This window comes from Helicoverpa zea, chromosome 8 (genome assembly GCF_022581195.2).
Source record: "Helicoverpa zea isolate HzStark_Cry1AcR chromosome 8, ilHelZeax1.1, whole genome shotgun sequence".
Lineage (NCBI taxonomy): Eukaryota > Metazoa > Arthropoda > Insecta > Lepidoptera > Noctuidae > Helicoverpa > Helicoverpa zea.
Window position 1 is genome coordinate 6660033 of NC_061459.1, and position 22237 is coordinate 6682269.

Here is a 22237-nt window from a genome sequence, read left to right on the forward strand (position 1 = left end):
ACTTGAGGGTAATTACCTATTATAAATGCAAAAATAGCATTAATTCGCTCCTCTTTCGCATTTGAGGTCCAAATATCAAAAATTTGTTTTTTTGTAATTTCGGCGGTCATTCTGGAAACCGAAAAAAAAAGTTTGACGGTCGCACAAAATCGCAAGTTTTGTAAATTGTTCTCAAAAGTTAAGATTCTAAGCTATAAACTGAAACAATAGAAACACCGGGATATTGAGAGCATTTTTTTCTACACGCCTTTTATTTTGCATATCATCTCTAAAAAATGCTTAATTTAACTGTGCTTTTAAATTATGTCATTAGATCAATGTTTAACTATTACTTACATAAAATACACAATAACTTACCTTGAAAGATGTACAGAATGCAATAATAAACAAATAAATAAGACTATACATTAATTTGATCAGTAATCTCAAGTGAAGATGACACCTTAATTTTGTTGTTCGTGTTGTAAAGTTGCAACGATTATTGTCTTACCACTTTAACATTTTTTTATAATTTTTTTAAAGTACCTACAAGAATTTCTAATATGTAGCTATGACAAATGGGGTCTTAGGTATAAATAGGATATAACTATATTATATATTATTAGAATTTATATTTTGATTTAAATCCCCCTAGATTGCGAGATTCCTTCACTGTGCGTCCGCGCATTGGGTCGCTCGATGACTATAGTTCGGCCATTCAGAGAATGCGTTCCTGACACGTCGCGATTGAACTGACTGAATTATAACATTCATTGATTATTGATATAATAATGTTGTTTTAATGCTCCTCAATTGTTAAAACGGTAAACAACCAGCAAAAATATTTTTATCGTAACTGCAACGCCATTGCAAAGTTACGTCGTCAGTTCAATCGCGACGTGTCAGGAACGCATTCTCTGAATGGCCGAACTATAGGCCCATAGTGTGGCCAGAACGCGAAGATAGAAGCGTTTGAAACTTACGCTCGCTGTGTCGCTCAGTCCCATCGCACTAGGCTTCCGCCTTAGGCGTCGTCCTAATTGGCAGCGATCGCACGATGGCGCGATGCGTTTTTCATCTCACGATCTCACTATCTCACTTGCGAGGTTCAAATAGGACACTCTGATGAAATCTATATGTTTGAACTCATCGAACGACGAGAACGCATCGTGTCATCGTACAATCGCTGTCAATTAGGACGACGTCTCAGATGAAAAACGCATCGCGCCATCGCGCGATCGCTGCCAATTAGGACGACGCCTTAGTCACTTCAATATGGACGCAAAGGCGCGTTTCATATGCTTGATATTTCGCGCCCGTCGTCGCAACCGCGCTAGGCTCGCAGTGTGGACCCACACTCAGTCTTCTTACATATAACATAATGCGGGACCCACCTTAGAGATTGTTCGGCATACTTCGGACCTACATAAATTACTTGACCTTACCTCCTGACGAAAGGTTAGAAATTATTTACAGCATCTTAAGATATTTCATGTTTTCATTGTACAAAAAGAATGCCTGAGACAATATTTAATAGTCGATGGCTAAGTTTAATTGCGCATTCATTGCGGAGTCCGTAAATACTAAAAGAGAATTTAACACGAATAAAACGAAAGATTTCAATACTAAAATCGACGGATGGAATAAAGTGCATGTGCTGTTACATAGTAAATAATTCTGGCGAGAGCTACGCCATCCGCACTTGCAATAAAACGAACAATGCAATTTAGCTAGTGCTGCATTCATGCGATGGTTTCTCTGTAAAAGTTGGTTGTTCCAACCGTGCATGGCTCTCGATTACCGACACGGGTAAATATAAAACAAAATACCGGGAATCACAATACGTGCCGTGACATCCCACTACCTTTGCTTGGCACGGACTGCTGTAAGAATGGCCGGATATCGGTTAATGGTATTTTGTAATAGGAGATGAACATGACGACATTATCGTAGTTTTATGAACTTATGTAAAATTTACCTATTGCCTACAATAGATATTGGATGCTAAAATAGTAACAGCACGTACAAGAGCAAACTTAGTAAAGTTCCTCCGGGTTCCACAATCAGTGCTTTTCTACATATTTATTGTAAAACAACAGTAAAGAACGCCATAAAAGTTGATAACACGGTTACAGAGCGCGCTTCCTCATAAAATGCAGCGACGTCCGATTTGTGGGAATAGCATATAAAAATTTCAAAGAGCCTGTATGCGCGTGCAGTGTCCGCGGCGGCATCACTCGCCGCTTGCATAAAACATGCAAATTGGACCACTTCACTGGTGTGGTGTGCCTAAGTTCACTCGCTTTTGCACTTTTATGTAAAATTGTTGCCCATTAGTCATGTAAATATCGTTAACTGCAACTCTAACGCACCTCTATACCGTTATTCTAAAAATTATCTTTTATTCTTATGCAAGCGGGGCAACGTAAAGCCTTTGTTGTTCAATCTCATTTGTTTTAATTATCTTATACGAAAGCATACATAATTTAGAAAATGAGCATCTAAGCAAGCTTTTGTTTTGTATGTGGTCACGGTACCTAGTTTTTCAATAGCATTTTAATTGGCATTGTGCAAAAATGATTTTAATTATAATTGGGAATGCAAGAACACAATAGACCGTTAAATGATGACGGATTGTCGGCGCCGATTGTTTAGCTTATGCGACTGAATAGCGAACGTTCGGTGCAGTAATGAGCTTCTGAACTGTTTAATGAATATACCCACTTTACTATTTCTTCCATTCTAAGCAGATGCGTGGTGCTCTTTGTCCCCTTAGTTGCAACAATTTAATGTGCTAAACTCAAATCAACGCGTGAACGGTGGAACCATTAATCAAAATTACCGCTGCGTTTAGATTGCCTGCAATACTAACTATTGAGGTTTCAGGATTAGCGTAGTAAAGCTAGATGTTTTGATTATCTGCGTGCGGCCTGCGGCTCACATGTTTATTGTTTATGCACAAGGGTAATTTGTTGGCTGAATGGTATTAAAAAGTCTTAATCCTTTTTTTACGCCGTGAAAAAATAAGGGATTTTTGCGTCGTCTTGGGAGAAGATAAAGTTTGTCCTGTCGAAGGTGGCTGGGTGGAGATTAACCGCGGCGAGGTCTTGCGTCGACTTCATCAATTATGTCCCGTTCCCCCGCCCCGCGGTCCCCTGCTGGCTCGTCCAGAACCGAAGGCACGCCTCCTCGCATCTGCCTCGTGATGAGACCGTTTGCAGTTTGTGAATGATTGATCTCTGCACAATAAATAGTCACGTATCTTAAGACAAATGTTGGCTATCAGGAAAAACTGCTTACTTGGTTTCCTTCCGGCTTTTTGAGATGGATCGATGAAAAGATAATGCATACTTTCATCAATGGTTTATGATGTCAATCTGCACGGCTTTGTGATAAGTCTATTTTAAGTTTTTATTTGACTAAGTAGCAAGTTTCAGATAAAGCTGCAGCTAGTGCACACAGTAGTGGATAATGTGCGCTATTTAACAACATCGTATATCTAACAGGAGCGTATGCAACCGGCAGCAGTGATCATTGTTCCATTGTTTATGCTTGCACAATTATGTCGGTATTGGCGTTCAAACCGCCGCTGAAAACAAATTGAATGTATGAAAGTCCCAGCACAACTTTATACACGTTTTACACAACCAGTTTTACGATATACGCGTGTTATTTTGCTTTACGTTCGTATTATGTTGTACGTAGACGTGACAAAATAAACTTGTAAGGACAACGACCAGGCTTCTAAGTTGTTAGTTGCCTGTAGATTGTTCGTAGTTATTTGTAGTAGCAGTTTATAGTTGCAAACATTTTCACTGCGTTCCTAAGTTATACGTGTATTCTGTATTTGATGAATAGAAAATTAATTTCTTGTATAACTGCTTTATCTTTACGTCAATGTATTGTAGAGAGATTGACATGTAAACCTGAATGCGCTACGTCATAGCACAGTTGAATATGCCTTAATTTTGGGTGATAATATACATATGTTATTTTAGTTTGAAACAAAATACGAAATGCGTCATCATATTATACCTACAGAGGTATATAAATATAAATAAAATAAATAAGGTTACTAAAAAATAATGTCAATCACTAGATTAAAATGTTTTGAAATTTCTGTCAACATATTGGGTTAATTGGATAAATTACAGTCCAATAAATTGTACATTAATGTATGAAGTGGCAATCGTAACACCGGGGAGTTTATTTCAGTAAAATCTAATTTGTGTCAGGTGGGCGACAAAGTAATTTATAAAATTGGAACTATTGATTCAGGAAGAAGGACCAGACTAGAAGGTTTTAACAAAAATGGCATTTAAAATATTGTAATTGGAGTGGCCGATGGGCCGGTGTGGGTACTCGGTGGGAGCGGCTCGAGTGCGACCTTTCTCCTCTAATGGACACCGAAAACCTTCTTCACTTTTACGCGAAAAATCTTTTTGGAAAATAAATGAATCCATACCGTATGTAAATCGGACGCCTTCGAAAGTTTTTATTGAAAAACTTGAAGAACTGATGAAAATGGGGCCGCGACGTTTAAGATATCTCCGTTCATCTTATGAATGTACCCGCTGAATCCCAAATGTTCTTACTTTTGCATAAGTTACTTTGATATTGGTCGGCTACGGCGGACGAGCGCGCTATAAGTGGTAAATAATGTGCGGTCTCTAGTTGCAGTACTTTGGCGAGACTAATAAAACATTAATTGAATTATGCTAAAGGGTTTCTGGTATAATTAAGTTATTTAAGATTAATTAAAGTGGAGTCGGGTGCAGGAGTGTCAGGCGCGCGGAGGGCACAGATCCTCCGCGGAGAGCCTGAGTAATTGATAAAGCTAACTCTGCTACCCTTAATCACGGTCAGCTCAAAGTTAAACTCGATAAATAGTTATTTATTAAGTTGTCTGAAAACTTATTACGAAGTCGGCGCTAGGATTTATGGTATTTAAGTTTATAAACATATTGCGTTGCGCTATTTCAGCACCGGTCGTAGTGGCTGTCTAGCGCAACTTATTTCAGGATTTACTCATAAATTCCTGTCACATTAACCATAAAAACCTTTGTCAAAGCTTAATTTACGTTAATTACAGCTTATTATGATTTAAAATGGAGTTGCAGAGAACGATTAATTTCAATGATCTATTGGGATTCCAACTTAATTTGCAGTTGAACATAAATAACTGACTAATTACATAAATTATGCGAGTTTTGAATCTCTGAAGATTTCGTGATGTCTTGTTTACAGTTCTCTATTATTTATGCCACGCGACGTCGTGACTCATACGCTCTACTAGGCTACTTATTAATAAACATACAAAAAATAAACTGCCGACTTCCTTTCGCGTGCCTACAGACATAAAAGTTCTTCGTGCGTATCCTAACAAAAACATAAATTAGGTAAATTTATATAAGGGGTCATCCCTCCGTTACAATATGTTCGCAACGACACCGAGGGTCAATGCGCAGTCAAATCTCCCCCGCAAGAATTCAAGCGGCTCCGGATCGGCGAAATTATCAAAACTTTTTAACTTATAACTTTCCTTAAACGAGTGGAGCGAGCTTTTTCATTCGTTTGGAGCTTTGGCGGGTCTGGGGGTTCCGTGATCGTGCCATCCTTGTTGCTCCGGCAGAGGCGGCGGCAAGCCTCGGCTCGGCTGTTGTCTCGCGCGTGCCGGTTCCAGCCGGGCCGGTCCGTGTTGGCCGCGCGAAACATTTTCAGTTCTCGTCGCTGCGATGCCGGTGGCGCACGTTACGCCTGTCGCCCGCCGACGACGCTGCGTTACCACGATCGTGGCGTACTTCTTTACCAACTAATAAATCAACTGAACCGAACGAAGTAAACCCTCACGAACAGATTATAACTCGATATGAGATAACAGGCTCGCGGCACGACTGCGGTGATTAATCACAGAAGTCCGTTCAACTCGAATGATCTTAACGGAAGCATAATCTCTCTGATTTTGGTTTAGGTGCGCGTAATGTAAACAGATAAACATTGTTGAAGTTTTCCGGAATCATTTGTTGACTCGAGGATTATAATAGTCATAGGTGCATTGTATGGACTGATCAGGGATTATGTTGGAGAGTAAGGTGTAGCAGTGAGTGCGGGTTGGATGTGCGCTGGGTAGGACTGCGGGCACGATGGGTGCTGGTAGACAATGGACAGCTGGGGTGTTGTGTGCGGTGCTGGCGTCCGTGCTGGCCGACTCCTGGACGGCGTACCAGGAGCAGCCGTGCTGTCGGCCCGTGTCGCACCACCGCGTCAGGCACCACAGAGGTGAGTCATCACTGCCATACTCACTCACCTCCACTGTTTTGTAGGAAACAACCAAATTGTTTTTGTACCGGTAAGTAGGTGGTACCTGTATAGTGCAGTTCATTGGCCGATTCTACGGATTAGTCACAGCACTCGCAGAGTTAGTAGGACGGACAGATGCCTACGACATTATATCATGAAATTAAATATTTACTTAACAATGATGTTTGGTGTATTCTGCAGATAACTGTAGTAAGTCGCCGAATTTTAGTCAGCTAATGCATCGTTAGCTGCGTAAGTTAAATATTTACTTAACGCATTACGACTCACCAAACATTACGAAAAAATACAAGCCGAATTAAAAGGTTCAGCATGAACTCAGGAAATTACCGCAGATAAAAAAAGTTCTTCAATAACATGTACGTAGGTAAGTTTTAACAGTTTTTATGCCGCAGGATATAGATTGAAGGGATAAATAATCAGTAATATGTTCATCAGTAAATGCAAATCGGTAACATAAAAGTTAAGCTGTGTTCCGTACATGGCATAGTCACGCAAACTTATGTTTATGCGCTGTCGATCTACCGTGGGCCGCCCGCCGGCACCAAACGGGATGCACACACGAACACTCAAATAGAACATTTACCCTCTTCGACACTCGTAAAAACACCATAAATGAATAAAAAGATACGAAAAACTGTAAACAAACCTATTCCACGGAAATCCAGTTGCGATTCTTTATATTTCCGTTTTTTTGTTATCTATACAAATGCTTGGTATTGATAAGATGAAATGAGCATCTTGTTATGTTATAGGTAGGTAATTTAAGTCTATGTAATTATGTATGTAATTTACGCAATGAATTTCATACTTTAATTTTTTTTAAGTAGTAACCTTTGGTTACTTATTTATTTAACCTTTTGTTCACCATTCAACAAATTTTTTATGTCTCAAAAGTTTTTGAAGTCTCCTTTAAGTAGTAACTTTAAAGTGCCTACCTGTTTTAGCTCTCAACAGTGAATTTAAACAAAGTTCAAATACAACAAAGTGTAATAAACATTGTTGCGAGTCTAAAGATACTTTGTCTAGTTTAAACAGTGGAACTGTGCCAGTTGTATTAGTTCAATCAATACACGTCAATGTTAATTCAAATAATACAATTGCATGCATTAATAATGCCTCTCCCACATTCCCAAAGGGTGGCGTGGTATTGTTATCTGGACCCTCAAAGTTACAACCTTTTCTGATAACAGTTGGATCTGTGGCCAGTGAGTCAGATCAATGAGTCTTAAAAGCACTACCCGAACAAGCAATACCTATATTCATATAATACGAAGTCGACTCGTGAAAGAGCTATTAAATTATTTTATTGTAGATTCTAGAATTAGGCGAAATAGGCAACTTGACTTTTCTGGGACATCAACCTATCTGCCCTCTGAAATACAGACTCACGAAGTGTGCGATTTATCTCAACTCAAATTACTTCCCGGAATTCTGGCGTCAACTAAAGCAAATATTTAATTTATTCGCACACAGCCATTTCCAAATTCTTTTCGGACATTGGGAAGACAATTGGTGTCATTAGCATGAAGCAAACATTCCTTGGTGACGCGTCTACGCAAAGAACGCACTATATTAAAAAGCTCATCTCATCTAAACATTATATTGGCTTTTAACATCAGAAATATGTTCAACAAAAGATGAAGCCATCATAAATGACAATGAACAATCAGTAAATTGTACAATTTCATTCAAGGTTTGAAAGCAAAAAGCAAGAGCTGTTACATTCTACGGCTTTGGTTTGAGAGCCGTTACAATGGTTTTTCAAATTCCTTTAACGGACTTTGGGTCTGGCCACTTAGATATTTATCTTAACTACGTCCTATTTATTTCTTTGGAGATAATTAAAGAATGGAAACGTCAATGGTTCAATAAAAGAAAAAAAACAGTCAGATACTATAGACGTGGAAGTTAGATAAAATATAATTAATCACTTTGTGAATAATTTGAATGGCTATAAATAAGTACATTCAAACCATCGTGTTAATTGCCTATAAAATGGTATCCATTGAGAAAATGCAGATAAAACTTCCAATTATAATCTTCCCAGACTGTTCGTTCATGAGCATGTTTATATTAAAGCTTTATTATGTTTTACCAATATCTTAAACTTACAGTCGGGATCTTAATGATTTTATTGTAGTTATGTAAAGTTATGTCAGCGGGTCTTCTAACAAGTAGCATACTTGTTAAAAGTTTCAGTAAGTGAACTATACAATGAACCAAATTATTACGCGAATAAATAAGATCTTAGGGTCTTACAAAGCGCAGTGCGGCTTAAAGTCTTTAAGTGTTTATCTTTACAAAGAGCAGGAGTATGTATGATGTATCTTATTGTAAGGGGCTTACTTCTCACAGTTAACGAACAGGCCCCTTTATGTGGATTATGGAGCAAAAAATATTATGCACGATGGGTGCCAGGGGCCGCGGAGCGAAGGTGAGGGGCGGAGGATCATGCGAACCGGTCCAGCGTGCGCTCGCGCAGGTAATCGACTCGCGCTCCGTTTGCCTAGGGCTGCCACATGAGTTCAGTGGGTGTTGGTAAATGAAAAGATGTTTAGTTATAAATTACAAGAAGAATTCTCGAAGTATGGTTAGAAGAGCATTATTTTTTATTTTGTACTTATTTTAAAGTTGCATTTATGAGAGGACTATTAAAAGCAACAAAAAATAAAACATTTATAATGTGGGGAACACGTCATGGATCGTGACTGTATTCATTTGGCTCCCCACTTAACAATTGGCAGCCCTACTCTTGGCTAAATTAAGTAATAAACGAGCCAACATAATCGAAGCATAAGCTATGCCCAACAGTTTTTATTATAACGTGCTAGCTACATCATTCCAATAGAATGTATCTTAATAGTCGTAGCTATTAGGCTAGGCACGCATGTCTGGACTCGCCGTTTTTTTCTCTTTAATTTATGACTTAATTTACATGTTACGAAGATTATTATGAAGTGGTTAGCGATGAAGATAGTGTAGCGAAATTTGTTACAAGTAAAATGTAGTGCGCACTGACACCTAACTTAATTTATAGCTTATCGGGAAAGTTAAGCGTGGAGCGCATGCTTAGAGTACCTGGTGCTACAATTTTAACGGTAAAGTATTGTTACACAATTTTGTAGCACATTTTCCCTTGTTCCTTGTTAGCCAAGCTGAGTTATAATGTGAAAGCTCTAACTACCTGTAATGTTGTTTAGAAAAACTGTAGCGGTGAAAGTTTACTCAATGGGCTATCATGATATTTACCCTGTAATTTTAACTTATTGTTGGTACAGTAAATAAGATAATAGATTACAAATTGACCAAGTAATAATCTTAAATCTTTTTACGTATACGACTCATGAAAACTTGAGTGCGTGAGTATCCAAGTATCTCAACTGGTTGGTAACGTTTTTTGAAAGCACATCCGACTTGGCCCCTAAACTTTTATTTTAGGAAGCATAAACAGGTACTTGCTGGCCGCAATTACTTTACGGAGCATTACACGTCGTTCAAAGGTTGAATTTTAGCTAAACAGAGCGCGGTTAAAACAATAAATGTTCGCGTTAGTCGGTCGCCCTCGCCGCCTGGCGTGTGGTCTCATCGCCGAGAGCCCAGCAATCGTTCTGACAGCGAGCGATGTTATCGCTATTTAATATAAACCTATTTACTGGCCCGCATTCGGCCGGCACAGTACCGCTATACCGCTTGATACACCCACAGGTATCGCTTACCGAATTATCTTTGGAGCGGAGCATGCTTTGAGCATATCTCTATGTTTTGTTCTCACGGCTTGCTTGTTGATAGACGTTTTGTGTGGTTAGATTATTGTAATGGTTGGTTTACACATTAAGTAATTTATTTATTACTAGCTGATCCCGCGGACTTCGTATCGTTCAAACCTTCCCTGGACCTCTACAAGCATTTTAAAACCAAAATCAGCTCAATCGGCCCAGCCGTTCTCGAGTTTTAATCAGACTAACGAACAACAATTCATTTTTATTTATAGAGATGTTGTATGAAACAATTGTTAAAGTATTAAAGGCGACCGTCAATGAAATTATAAAAAAGAACCAAGTAAAAACATAAAGCTTCCTATTTATCCTTTACTTTCCAACGCAACTTATTTCCAGACAACTTATAAGTAACGCCACAACCACAACAAAATATTCAGGATTGTTTTGTGTCACAAACAGAAGTTGTCGGTTCTGTTATCGTAAAACGGACGAACAATACTTCAAACTAAAAATAGGGATTAACGTGTTCCGGAAGTGCGAAGGTTTGAACTGGTAAAGTGTTTGTGGTGCTGAAATACGTTCGAATACACAATATTTGTCAATAGAAGGATTATTTTTAAGTGTTTTTGAACGCTTCTTATAATCATGGAGATTAATTTGTAAACATTGAAATATCCAATAATGATAAGATTTCTCTCAGTTTTCACCGTAAGTAGGATTCTATATAGTGAAATTGTGTCAACTTATTTATGCCAGACGATAATGCGTTATTTTATTCTAGAAAGTTAGGTGAAGTTATGAAGCAGTTAGGGGACAAGTTATAAAGCAATAATAGCCTATACTTTCTCATGAAATATCGCTGAATCCACAGCTACTTTCTCAACCACTTCATATTCTAACACATCCCTTCGTTAAAAGCCTCTGTTAGCAATGCCTAAGTAATAAAGCAACAGAATCTAGGCTACTACTAACCCAGTTACAGTATTTCCCCTTAAAAATGCCGACAATTGCTCGGAATTGAATACCTGACGCCTTCCTGCGAACCTGTAATGATCACGTCGCAGCCAGCCGTGATAATCACTCTAATTAAGTTATCTAGACAACACGGTTTTATCTAGGACTTAACGAGTTCCACGAAATGGCCGATATTCATCGTTCTGCTCTTAAATACTTGTTCTACATTCGGAGTTGAATGTAAGGGTATATTTCAAGACTGTTTTTTTTCACTCTAATGGTTTAGCACAATAGTTCAGCGTGAGGTACAGGTTTGAGTCATGGGTGAGGAAAAATATGAAAGGCTTTTTCAACTATTTTACTCTAGAGTGTTTCTGTAGCTTCTAAAGTATTGATGAGCCTAGTTTTAGCAGCAATAGGTTCACCTACCTTCCTTTGCTTGGGACCCAAACTACATAGATGCTCCTTTACCTTAAAATATACTATTTTGTAGGTTGCAAGTATATTATTAAGCCAATACATTGAGAGCTAGTTTGCTGGGAAGATTTTTTCATGTAAAGATTTCAGTTCGAATATGAAAAAAGTAGTTTATGACTAATTAGAATTTCTATGGTTGACTATTTATTACCTACGACTGACGAATAAGAAATAAATAGTTCACTTTTTATATTTCAGATGAATTGATGATTTTACTCTTCAATATGCATTAACTTGTTCCATATATTATAATTTAACGTGTCCGGATAAAACCCTCAGATTTCAATGCATTGTAATAGGTGTACCAAATATCATCTGAATCATGAGATAGTTATTTTCAGCGTAATGGTAAAACTAAATTAACGTTAACGTAAGAAATTCAGATTAGATTTATCATCAACAGTTCCAAAAATACCTACATAATATGTGAGTTCAACATTAAAACAAACCTCGCATTACGATAAACAGCACACTTAACGTCTTTGTTTAGAATCGCGAACCTCGTATAGTAGTGTACATTATAGCATTGTTATCTTCATACTATCGTATATCTGTAATGTTCCAAGTAAAGTCTTGCCAATACCGTACGAAGTCGTGTAGGGATTTCCTTGTAGTGCTAAAGGAGGTTTATTGGGCGTGTACCGTCGCAGCCAAGCCGGGCTTGTGTAAATCGAACTGACAGACCTGTCTCAGATTGACTGACGTTGCTTTAACTGCTCCGCTCATCGTCTGTAATTGTGGATACGTATTCCACTTTAATTTAAAAGTGTTTATGTACTTTTTTGTTCTGGTTTTTGCAGGTATGTTGAGCTAAATTGTCTTTATTGTGTTTCGATTGATTAGATTTGGTATCTTTGGTTTTATAACGGTGATGAGTCAGATTTGCAGCTGAACAAAAAAAGTTCAGCTACAAGCTTTTTCTTTAAAGTCTAAAATCGCAGCAGCAATAAGTTTTGTTTCAACATTAGTCATCCTTTATCAAAATCAGAATGTAAAGGACAGTTCCACATACTTTTAATAGTATTTTTCGTAATCTAGCACATAGCTTCGTATATAAACTGCACTGAGAACAGGTGCACTCTGCCTGTATGGATAATCTATAGCTTTTTAGGATTTATGGCCGTCCGTATAAAATAAGAGTACATTCCTGGTTTCGTTCGCTTTTGTGCATTTAAGAGGGAAGATTACTCTGTCTGTGTAAATTGTAGAAGAAACATTTAGAAGAACATGAGAGGAAATGGCTTTGAATATGAATGCATATTTACCAACCCCTTATGAGGAGTTTGTATAGCCACGGTCAGAACTAGAAGCTACGTTCAAATATAGAAATTCAGGTCAGGTAGTTCGCTCTATAGATTCAAAATAGATAATCTTGTAAATTATGAACTGTTGCTAAGATTTGACTGTTTCTTAGCATTATCAGTAACTACTACCTAATATGTTTTTTCCTAGTATTTTGGAAAAAAATGTTGTAGCCACACCAATCATGTTTTTCCAATCAAGGTTTTTGCTAAAGCCGGAAACAGTACAATAATGACAAGGTTTTCAATTTGTTATAAAAACAGGATTGACGTGTAATGTGATTTCAAGTGCGGTTCGTTCACTATGTTAATATTACTGAAAAATAATTTAAACAAATTAAAGGCAACTTTTAAGAGTAAACAATAAACTGGACTACTTATCTAATATTTAATGGAAACTTATAAGCAGGTAACTCTTCTATAATGCCCGCTTTATATAGTGCCAATGGAATCATATCGGAGTTAGGCGATTTAACGTCGTATTTAAAGTTTTAGAACTCATCTAAATTGTATGGAGGCAGCGCGGGCAGGTGGTGTTTCCCGCGAAAGGCGTAAAACTTGAAGGACGGACAGATGGCCATCCCGGGGCCGATACACTGACAATATCAATTTTATGCTTACTTAGACGTAATCCCAACAGGTTTAGTATTACACCTAAAGGAATTATGTATGAGCTTTTAGTGCTGTGTGATCTCAGACTAGATTAGACCCTGTTGTCGACACCTACGTTAAGACCCATTTCCTTAGAAGACAAATTATGGATAAAGCCGGTTCCTGATAACATAGCATTGCTTTCAATCCACTGCACAGATTACACACAAGATACTTGATTCATAAGATACCTCGAACTGACTTGATCCATAGATAATATCAATTTATGTGTGGTTTTAGTAGAACTGCAATCACCTAATCTACATAATCTTGAGTTTTGATCGTTCCCATAAGATATAAACTAATCATAGAGTTGCACCGAGATAAGTATTTTTATCGATTTTGTCAGAAACCAAATCGGTTTAATCCAAAAACGCCTACGTGCAATAAACACGATCGTAATTGGGTATCAGACTACAGGAATAAAAAGCATATCGATTCTCTTACATTGTCACACAGATGTTTATCAACGTTACAAATTACAATCGGAATGTATTTACTTTCACTTTATTATTGACCCTAATGGAAGCGATAGCGTTTATTTACAAGGGCGGGTGAGTGTAGTATTGAGTGCGGTATTCAAATATTGGTCCGCTGTCTAAGCGATAAGGCTGGTAACATGACACTTTACCGGTATTCCTGCAGCACGGAGCGGCCGGCGGACGAGGAGACCTCCACACAATCCCCGACACCGCACCAACAGGAACGCTTTTATTACTAAGATATTCAATAGACACTATCTGTTACTGTCAATACTAACATTCTCAATGGGTGAGTTGGGACTTATCTAAATCGCTTTACATGTAAGTAGTGTTCGTGTTTTGTGGTAACTTGGTGCTGCTTATCTCCGCGTTATGGTTTAGTTGCTACATTTGGGATGTTTGATGGTGCATGACCATGTAAGTGGTGAAATGTACGATATTTTATAAGCAGCTATCGAACTCGTTAATTCTGGAACTGGTTACGGAATAAAACATGGGATTGGGCGTATCAATGAGATATTAAATAAATGTGTGGCTTTCATTGTATCTATAAGAGAACCGGTAAGTTTTTGATGAAGCAACATTTTTGATCTTATTTTCTCTGGAAGGTGGATGTGTTGCCTTCGCGTCTGAACCTCATGTCAGGTAGCGATACTTATCGCACGTTCCCGAGGCATTATAAGTCCTCGTTGAAGTTAAGTATGAGCTTGTGTGTTCCGACACTTGGCCAGACCAAACACATGAAGATCTGAACAATGAGGCTTATGTACAGACATACACAGCGATTTATGTGGTTTCAGTGTGAATTGTAAAAAAAGTAGTAAAGTGTATCCTAGCCTTTGATTCTGTGTAGATGACATCAACGTATGAGTATATTCTACTGAAAAAAAAATGGTTTTCATGTTAAACTGCCTTCGACATTAATAATTTCGTATGAGTAGCACTTTTGACGTCTTTCATACGAAAAGTTTCAGTAACTAGGCAGGTAAACCTGTACCTATACCTATTGTTCTATATAGGTAGATGCTTCCAACATGCTTCTAAAGTTTCATATTAATTGATGTATTGTGAGAGTGTAAAAAATGTTGGTGCTTTTAATTAAACATATTAAAAGCAGTGTCAAGATACGTGATATCAATATCTATCCATAAATCAATTTGTTTTGTCGAAGACTACATACCCCATTATTCATTGTTTATCGTCTATAAATATTGTCTGCACAGGTTCCATCATTACTTTTGAATAATAAAACAGTCGTTGAACTAGTATACAACGTGACATTGAGTTCGTTAGTGAAACTACGTAGATATCATTGTATTGTATTCTTATAGGTACCAAAATATACTGAAAATTAAACTTAGTATTTCAATTAATTAAGAAACTTCATATTATAATTAACAAGGTTATTATAAACTTTGTAATTGTGTCGTGGGTAACTTACCAACGGAATGAATGACGATAATGTTAATAATTAAGAATTGGCAACTACATATATTGGATTCTGCTAAATGACAACAGTGAACTCAATTGAATGCTCAGAAATCAGTGGGTAATCGTTGACGATCATGATAATTTGTAAAATAAGAACAAATAAATATCGGGTGCATTTCTGGTATGTTTATTGAAGCCAAATTCAGACACATCATTCAAAGGATACTAAATATGATTGCAATGAATAAAACAAATGGATAGGCGTTTAAGTTATTTATCGTTCAATTAAGTAAGTGATGTTACACATTCCCGGAGTGTCGGCAGCGGATGAAAATTAAATGCCTGAGTTTCCGTGCCACAAATATAGACATCAGTTCGGACGCGCGACGCACGCATTCTGTATTCTCGTTGCGTGTACGCGTACTACGCGCATATATTTAACATTTCAGACAAACGAATTAAATTTCGATATGCGTAAAAGCAACACGCACAATAAATTGGCAATTATTTCCAATTTTTTGTGCAATTCATACCCGCCGGGTTGTGTTTATGGAAACGCTTAGTTGAGTGGAATGATTGTGTAAAACTGTTGGACGGGCTCCAACGAGCGGGCTCGCGGGTGCGCCGCGAGAAGCAAACGCCACAAATAAAGTCAAATAAGTGAGCCAAGCAGAACGGCTGCCCCGCGCCCGCTGCAATTGCACTATCGAGTGTTTTATTGGACCGTGATGAAATATCGATATGAATCATAGGCGCGTGCCCGCTACATGCCTCTGAAACAGTTACAGGCGCAGCTGCAATAGTCACACATATGTACTTAGCTAACGACGAAAACTAACTATTGCAATGGATGGTAATATGTGATTGCATATTTTTTCTCCGTAAGTGGATGTGACAACACAAGTTCGAAGAACGGTCACCGAGTTATTTCTGTTACGCCGCCGCCATCCTTTATTCTGAGAACTGGTTTGTGTGTGTAAGTGTATATCAATGTGCCATTCCGCATCGGGTCTTGTTGCCTGTTCGCGGTGCGATAGGGCAATCTGACGGAAATGATGGAGACACGGCTGCGGCATGACGATATCTTGTTACCTGCGAGATATCTACATACATTTGATAACAGACATTTTCTTGCAGAACTCCAATTAACACACAGATTTATGTAATCTGTCGTCTTATACTGGGCTTTTGATTTTTATCTCCCACAATTCTTTGGCCTCCTGCTAAGAGGTTCAAATAAAAACGGTTTGACATTCCACAAATGAAGAATGATTTGATGTTCAAATGAAAGTACTTAGTGGTTCCATTAAGTGTAATGTTGTGTTTGTGTCACATGTCTATAGTGGATGAATTGTCTGGAATCTTGAACGGAATAGTTTTATAATTGACATCAATTGTCTGGCTTGTTTTATAGTTATAAGGTAAACGCGGGTGAAGTCGTCATGCCCCAATAGCCGTCAATTAATCTAAAAACTTTTATTTATTATCTCTATCGAACTTAAAATGGGCTGGTTTATATGTCAACATATTGTTGATAATATATTGCACAATTGAAATCACAATACGGGGTTTTAACGGTCATGGCGTCTAAAATATGTTATTCGAAAGGTGTGTGCCCTAACAAAAAAGTTTTTTCGTGAAGTTCAGCTGTCAAAAGTGAAACTCAGCACGTGGTTTTGTGTTTTGATTTACATAACTCCAGTGGGGTCTGTGGCATGTTTCTTTGTTTAATTAGATAGTTAAGTTTATTTGCTAACGATGTAATATGCAATTTGGAATACTTTTAACATAGAAGATATATTTTTTTAATGTGACATCTATTGGTACTTTAAAACTCCCATTTGACCCAAAACCCGTCAATTTTAGAATTATTATGACGACTACTGGGACATGCTCAAAAATTGCACCTAAAATCGTCATAATGAGGATATTTTGTGTTTTACAGTACAAAATGCGAATAAATAGCTAATATCGGGACTTTTACAAAATTGTTAACTCTCTAGAACAAACATATTTAAGGTTTAGACTACATTTGTTGATAAAACTGCGTTTCTTTTAAGCTTTTTCTTAGGGGTACATTTTACTCTGCTGGTTCTAGATGCACGTACACAGTCATGTTATTCGATTCAATTAATATGTTTCTTAATGGCTAAATCCCCTGTTTTCTATAAGTATGCACTTTCTACGAGTGTTTTTTTTTTAGGTATATATTGGCCGCTGTAGGCCTCCGCCATTCTACTAAGGACACGCGATACACATCTACCGCTTTGGGTACAACTACCAATAGCCTTTGTTTCTACTACTCTTGGATTACAATTTGTGGCAAGCAAAAATTGACTGTTCTTACACTATGCTTTTTGTTCGAAATAACTGCATATCGTCACGCGTATTGTACCGCGTCTCCCTAACGTGCCTTAATAGCGCCTGAATAAAAATTATGTCATTCAACTAGTTTCGACGCAAAAAAAATATTAAAGTAAGTTTTAAAACTAAGATGACATAGCTTCCATCCCTGTCACTTATTTGCTTGTCGTAGTTATCTTAAGTAAGTTTTTTTTATTTAAAATTGTATGTACCTAGTCATTGCATGATCGTGATTTTAATAGCAGATCATGACTGAAAGAAACTACAAGCAAGAGGGCCATAGAAGCTGTAAATCAAGGGGCCACAACATCAGATGCAGCAAGAAAATTTAAAACGCCCTTTTGAGACAACTTTAATGAAATGGTGACACAAAACCGATGATTATCCTTGTATACATATACCTACTATAGAAATGAACCCAAGGACAATCCCCGGTTCTGTGCTAAACTATTGCTAACTATGGAGGAAAACTACTTGGGCTATTGCGTTGGGATGTTAGTGGATATAGGAAACTATAGGAACTATGGCACCTGCCGAATGCCGATGACAATGTATAAAATATATGTTAAAAGGCAGGTGGATAGGCTCGCCAGCTCACTTACTGGGCCCCCGGGAATCAGTCACTGAATAGCAACAAGAGAGCAATACATGAGCGGCTGAAGGGTGAGGAAGGTATCGGTGGACTTTAAACGCAGATTACGCGCTCCCTGCGGGTCCAGCATCACCGGCCCAATCGTCACTTACCACGAGGCACCTACCCTCCGAGCCGAGCTACTAACCCAGCTCTAGCGACTCCACTCTGGACGGCCAATGAAGGCAAGCCAGAGGCGGAAGACCTATCCCCCGTCATGCTTCACTCCGGCTGGCCGGAGGTGGGAGACAGTATACTCTTTCTTAAATATTTTAATAGTAATAATTTTACTCGTGCTACATATGCAAATGACTGCATGATTAGGTATATGATTGATTACGAAATATATTTTTAGACTGATTTTGTGATTCCAAGCATTTGATAGATAGGAATATTAATTAAAATGCAACTATGTATCTGTTTTATTGAATACCTGCTCTTCTAACAGATTATGACCTGCTATTCTAAATAAGGATTTGGTTTTCTATCTATCTACCTAATGTTTCAAAGGCATAAGTATGCTTAACAAATTCAAGCACAAAAAAAATGTACATAACTTGTACCTTATGTTCAAGAGCAGAGAGTTTACATTAGCATTAAAAGTTGACGAGTACTGGGAATATTTGACGAGTATCCGTACAAATCAGACGACTATTGGTACAAATCGCCTTTTTTTTACTTTTGCCTTAATAAGTACATAAACCCATGAAAATTATTAAAAAACATTAGTTACTTAGAATAACGAATAAATACCCTATCACGTCATGCAAAAATTTTCATTTTCTATTGAATATTTAACACACAGTGGCGCTTCAAAGTCGGTGATTTCCGAAATCCGACGAGTATTGGTACGTTTACCTTAAATAGTTTTATCACGTGTCTGCAGCCGCTAGATCTTTGAAACTGCGTTTGTTAAGTTGTTCTCACGCAATTAGGTTTAATGTTTATTGTCTTGAATGTTGATCTTATCTGCAATTTTTGCTATTGTAAGTGCAACCACTACATGTACTCATTTTTTTTCTGCTAAGAGACCGCTCTTGGGTGGTGCCTACCTAGACATAGCAACAAAGGCAACTTTAAATTCAATGTAAATGGAAACTTGTTTGCGTCATAGGTAACACGTTTATTAATCAATTATAGTGAACAACATGCGTCAGAATAAGCCGTACCTATGCTAGAGGTCGCAGGAGAGCGCGTACGGGGCGGCTCTGGCAGCGCTCCAGTCGTTTCAATTTGATCCCGCGCCCACTCTGTAAACATCCCTAAATGATAAACGCATAATTTAACGCCCCAACGAAACACGAAAAATTGTGCATCCATTTATTTTCTCGATCATAGGAGCGTGAAGACGTTCATATTTGAAATTTATGATTTCACGCTTCGCTATAATAGTAACAATACGTTATACTGTATTAATATTACACTTTGATATATTTTTAACGTCGCCCTTACTACAGTTCACGTTTTATGTTGTTGGAAATGGATTATTAACGCTGTTTGGAACGTCAAGCCTTGATTACTGAGCCAATAAAACCAGATAGCAGCAGTTATATTACCCGCCTTTATGAAGTTTTTTATAAGCAGTTAAGAACTTTATTAATCCAAAGAGAGATGTAAAGATTTTTAAGATTATTAAAGGGAGTCGAATGCAGTAAGGAATATTTTACTGCTTTAATGTAACGGTTAATTGAAGGTCGGTGTAATGTGCGGTGGTTGCCCTTATACTTAACTGGTCAAAAAATAAATGTGATAAAGTACGAGTATGTTAAAACTGAACATAAAATGCGACATGTTTTATTTCACCGGTGCGTGCATCGGTTGAATGAAAACGTCTATGTTTTTTTTCACAAGAAAAACATAGCCGCCGTTGAAACAATGAAGCTTGGTATGAAACACAACTTCACAAAAACTTGTGCAAAATATTCCCGATCCATCAGGCTTCAGTAATATTCAGTGGGTATTGTGTAAGAACCGTTTGCCGCGTGGCGAGGTAACGGCGGCACGTATAGCGCTCGCCGCGGGAGCGCAGCGTGGTCGCAGCGGCCCGCCCCGATGATACCATCGCAGCCTTCGTCGCAGCCCCACATAAATCTAGCTTTGATACATTTTGGTAAGGAGCCAAGAGCGGTGCATCGGCCGGCCCGCGATCCACTCGACCTGTGCATCGCGAAATAACATTTGCTTTTATTTGAACCGCACCTCACTTTTTGTTACATTGTCCGAACCAGGAACAATATTTTTGCCTTTTTGGTGTACATAAAAGGCAGGGAATCTGTATAGTGAATTGTGTATTCATCTGGAACGACCTAAACTGGTCTGGAATTTAAAAGCCTACTTAACAATATGGCTTCATTCGAATAATGTTCCACATTTTACCGAAGACTTTTATTAAAGATCCTATATTAAATAAATAAATTACATTAACGACATTCAGGTGGGTTCAGTCGAATGAAAATAGAAGAAAGTTTGCACGTAGCTACGCAATCTGACAGTGTATGTATGTATAGGTGTAGTTTCTTTTCTTCATTGTTCGGTTCCAAATAAGGTAACTGCTTTTGTCTTCTTGACACACGTTCGCTTACATATGTATTTTTGCTTGGACCCACTCAATTAAGTTTCACAATGAAACTTTTGTGTTGGGCTGACAACAAAATTGTGGTATGTAATCGCTTGTTGGAACTCCAGTGTGCTGACTGCAGTAATACTGCTGTTTCACCGCTGACTCACTCCGCGTTGTTCATTCGATATTCATATTAAACAAATCCGATTGTAACAAAGATTTATCTTGCGCAATAAAGGTATTGTGTATCCGAAGCTCGGTGCTTTCATACTCAAATAAATACATTGAAAGTTATTTTATGAAGTGGCTACGGCCATGCAGGTGTAATGAATCACGTGCAAGCATTGACTGATATTATCTGTGTCGGCCCCTGCTGGGGCGCCCATGTTTCTACGCGAATATCTGCGAACTTAATTATTATACAAAGTGGGTCATTTATACACGAATATTATAAAATTTATTATCATGACCGTAAATATCTCGCATGAATGTAGTGTCCTATTTTATTAACTTTAAAGTTGTGATTTATTTCCGTGACTTATTTAATTCCAGAGTTTTGGGACATAAGCAGCTACAATAACTTCCAGATGTTTCGCAAATATGTTTATAAATAAAATAAATAAAATTCATTTATTTCAGGTAAGAAACCCATAATAGAAAAAGATTAAAGAATACAACATTATACTATGACCAAGATGACATGGAACTATCTGAGTGAATCCTTGGGGTTGCGTAATTACTGTTAAAAGAGTTGAAAGTTAATCTATTTAAGAATGTGAAGAAGTATATTTAAGTTTACTCGATTCCCAGGATAACACAATTACAAAATTAAATGCATAGATACTATTTGTTATATCTAACAAACTTATTCAACATTTATCTAGGGTATATATCCAATCCAATGTAAACTGATAATTAAAACAAATTAAATAAAAGAAACACAAGCACACAAAACCAACCTGCTTCAAATTACAAGACAAAATGTCTGACGTACCGCACTCATTTCCCTAGCGATATAACTGTTGTTCATAATTAGGCGCTAAATTCTCAGTGGCCGGGTAAAGGTCAGCAATTAGAGAGCTTACTTTTCTTGGGATGGACGATAAGTTAGTTAAGTAATAGGGTTCATTTTCAAGTCGGCGAGTTCGCTCGTTAATCACTGCGTTGCGCGGCGGCCGTGCTTCCGTCGCCGACCGACGCCGGAACACAAGCTTATTTTTGATTGTTTTTGATAAAGCAAACAAAGACAAATGAATAAGCCAAATCGTTAATCATACCCGGTTTAAACTGAATTTCCTTTCGCAGCACTTACATTTTTCTCGACGAATATGTGGCTGTTTATCTTGTGTCACGGTTAATTTATGAAG

At 37.8% G+C, this 22237-nt stretch overlaps 1 protein-coding gene across 2 annotated transcripts in view; it reads left to right on the top strand.

The window, feature by feature from the left end:
• The first annotated feature begins 5627 nt into the window (after nucleotides 1-5627).
• The window catches only part of LOC124632355 (semaphorin-2A-like), a 64646-nt gene continuing 48036 nt past the window's right edge, over nucleotides 5628-22237 (top strand). The window contains exon 1 of one of the 2 annotated variants that reach the window (XM_047167160.1): nucleotides 5628-6258. In XM_047167160.1, coding sequence (XP_047023116.1) covers nucleotides 6123-6258 — 136 coding nt within the window. In that variant the 5' untranslated portion in view covers nucleotides 5628-6122. The remainder of the gene's footprint in view (nucleotides 6259-22237) is intronic. The other variant, XM_047167159.1, reaches the window with a different exon arrangement.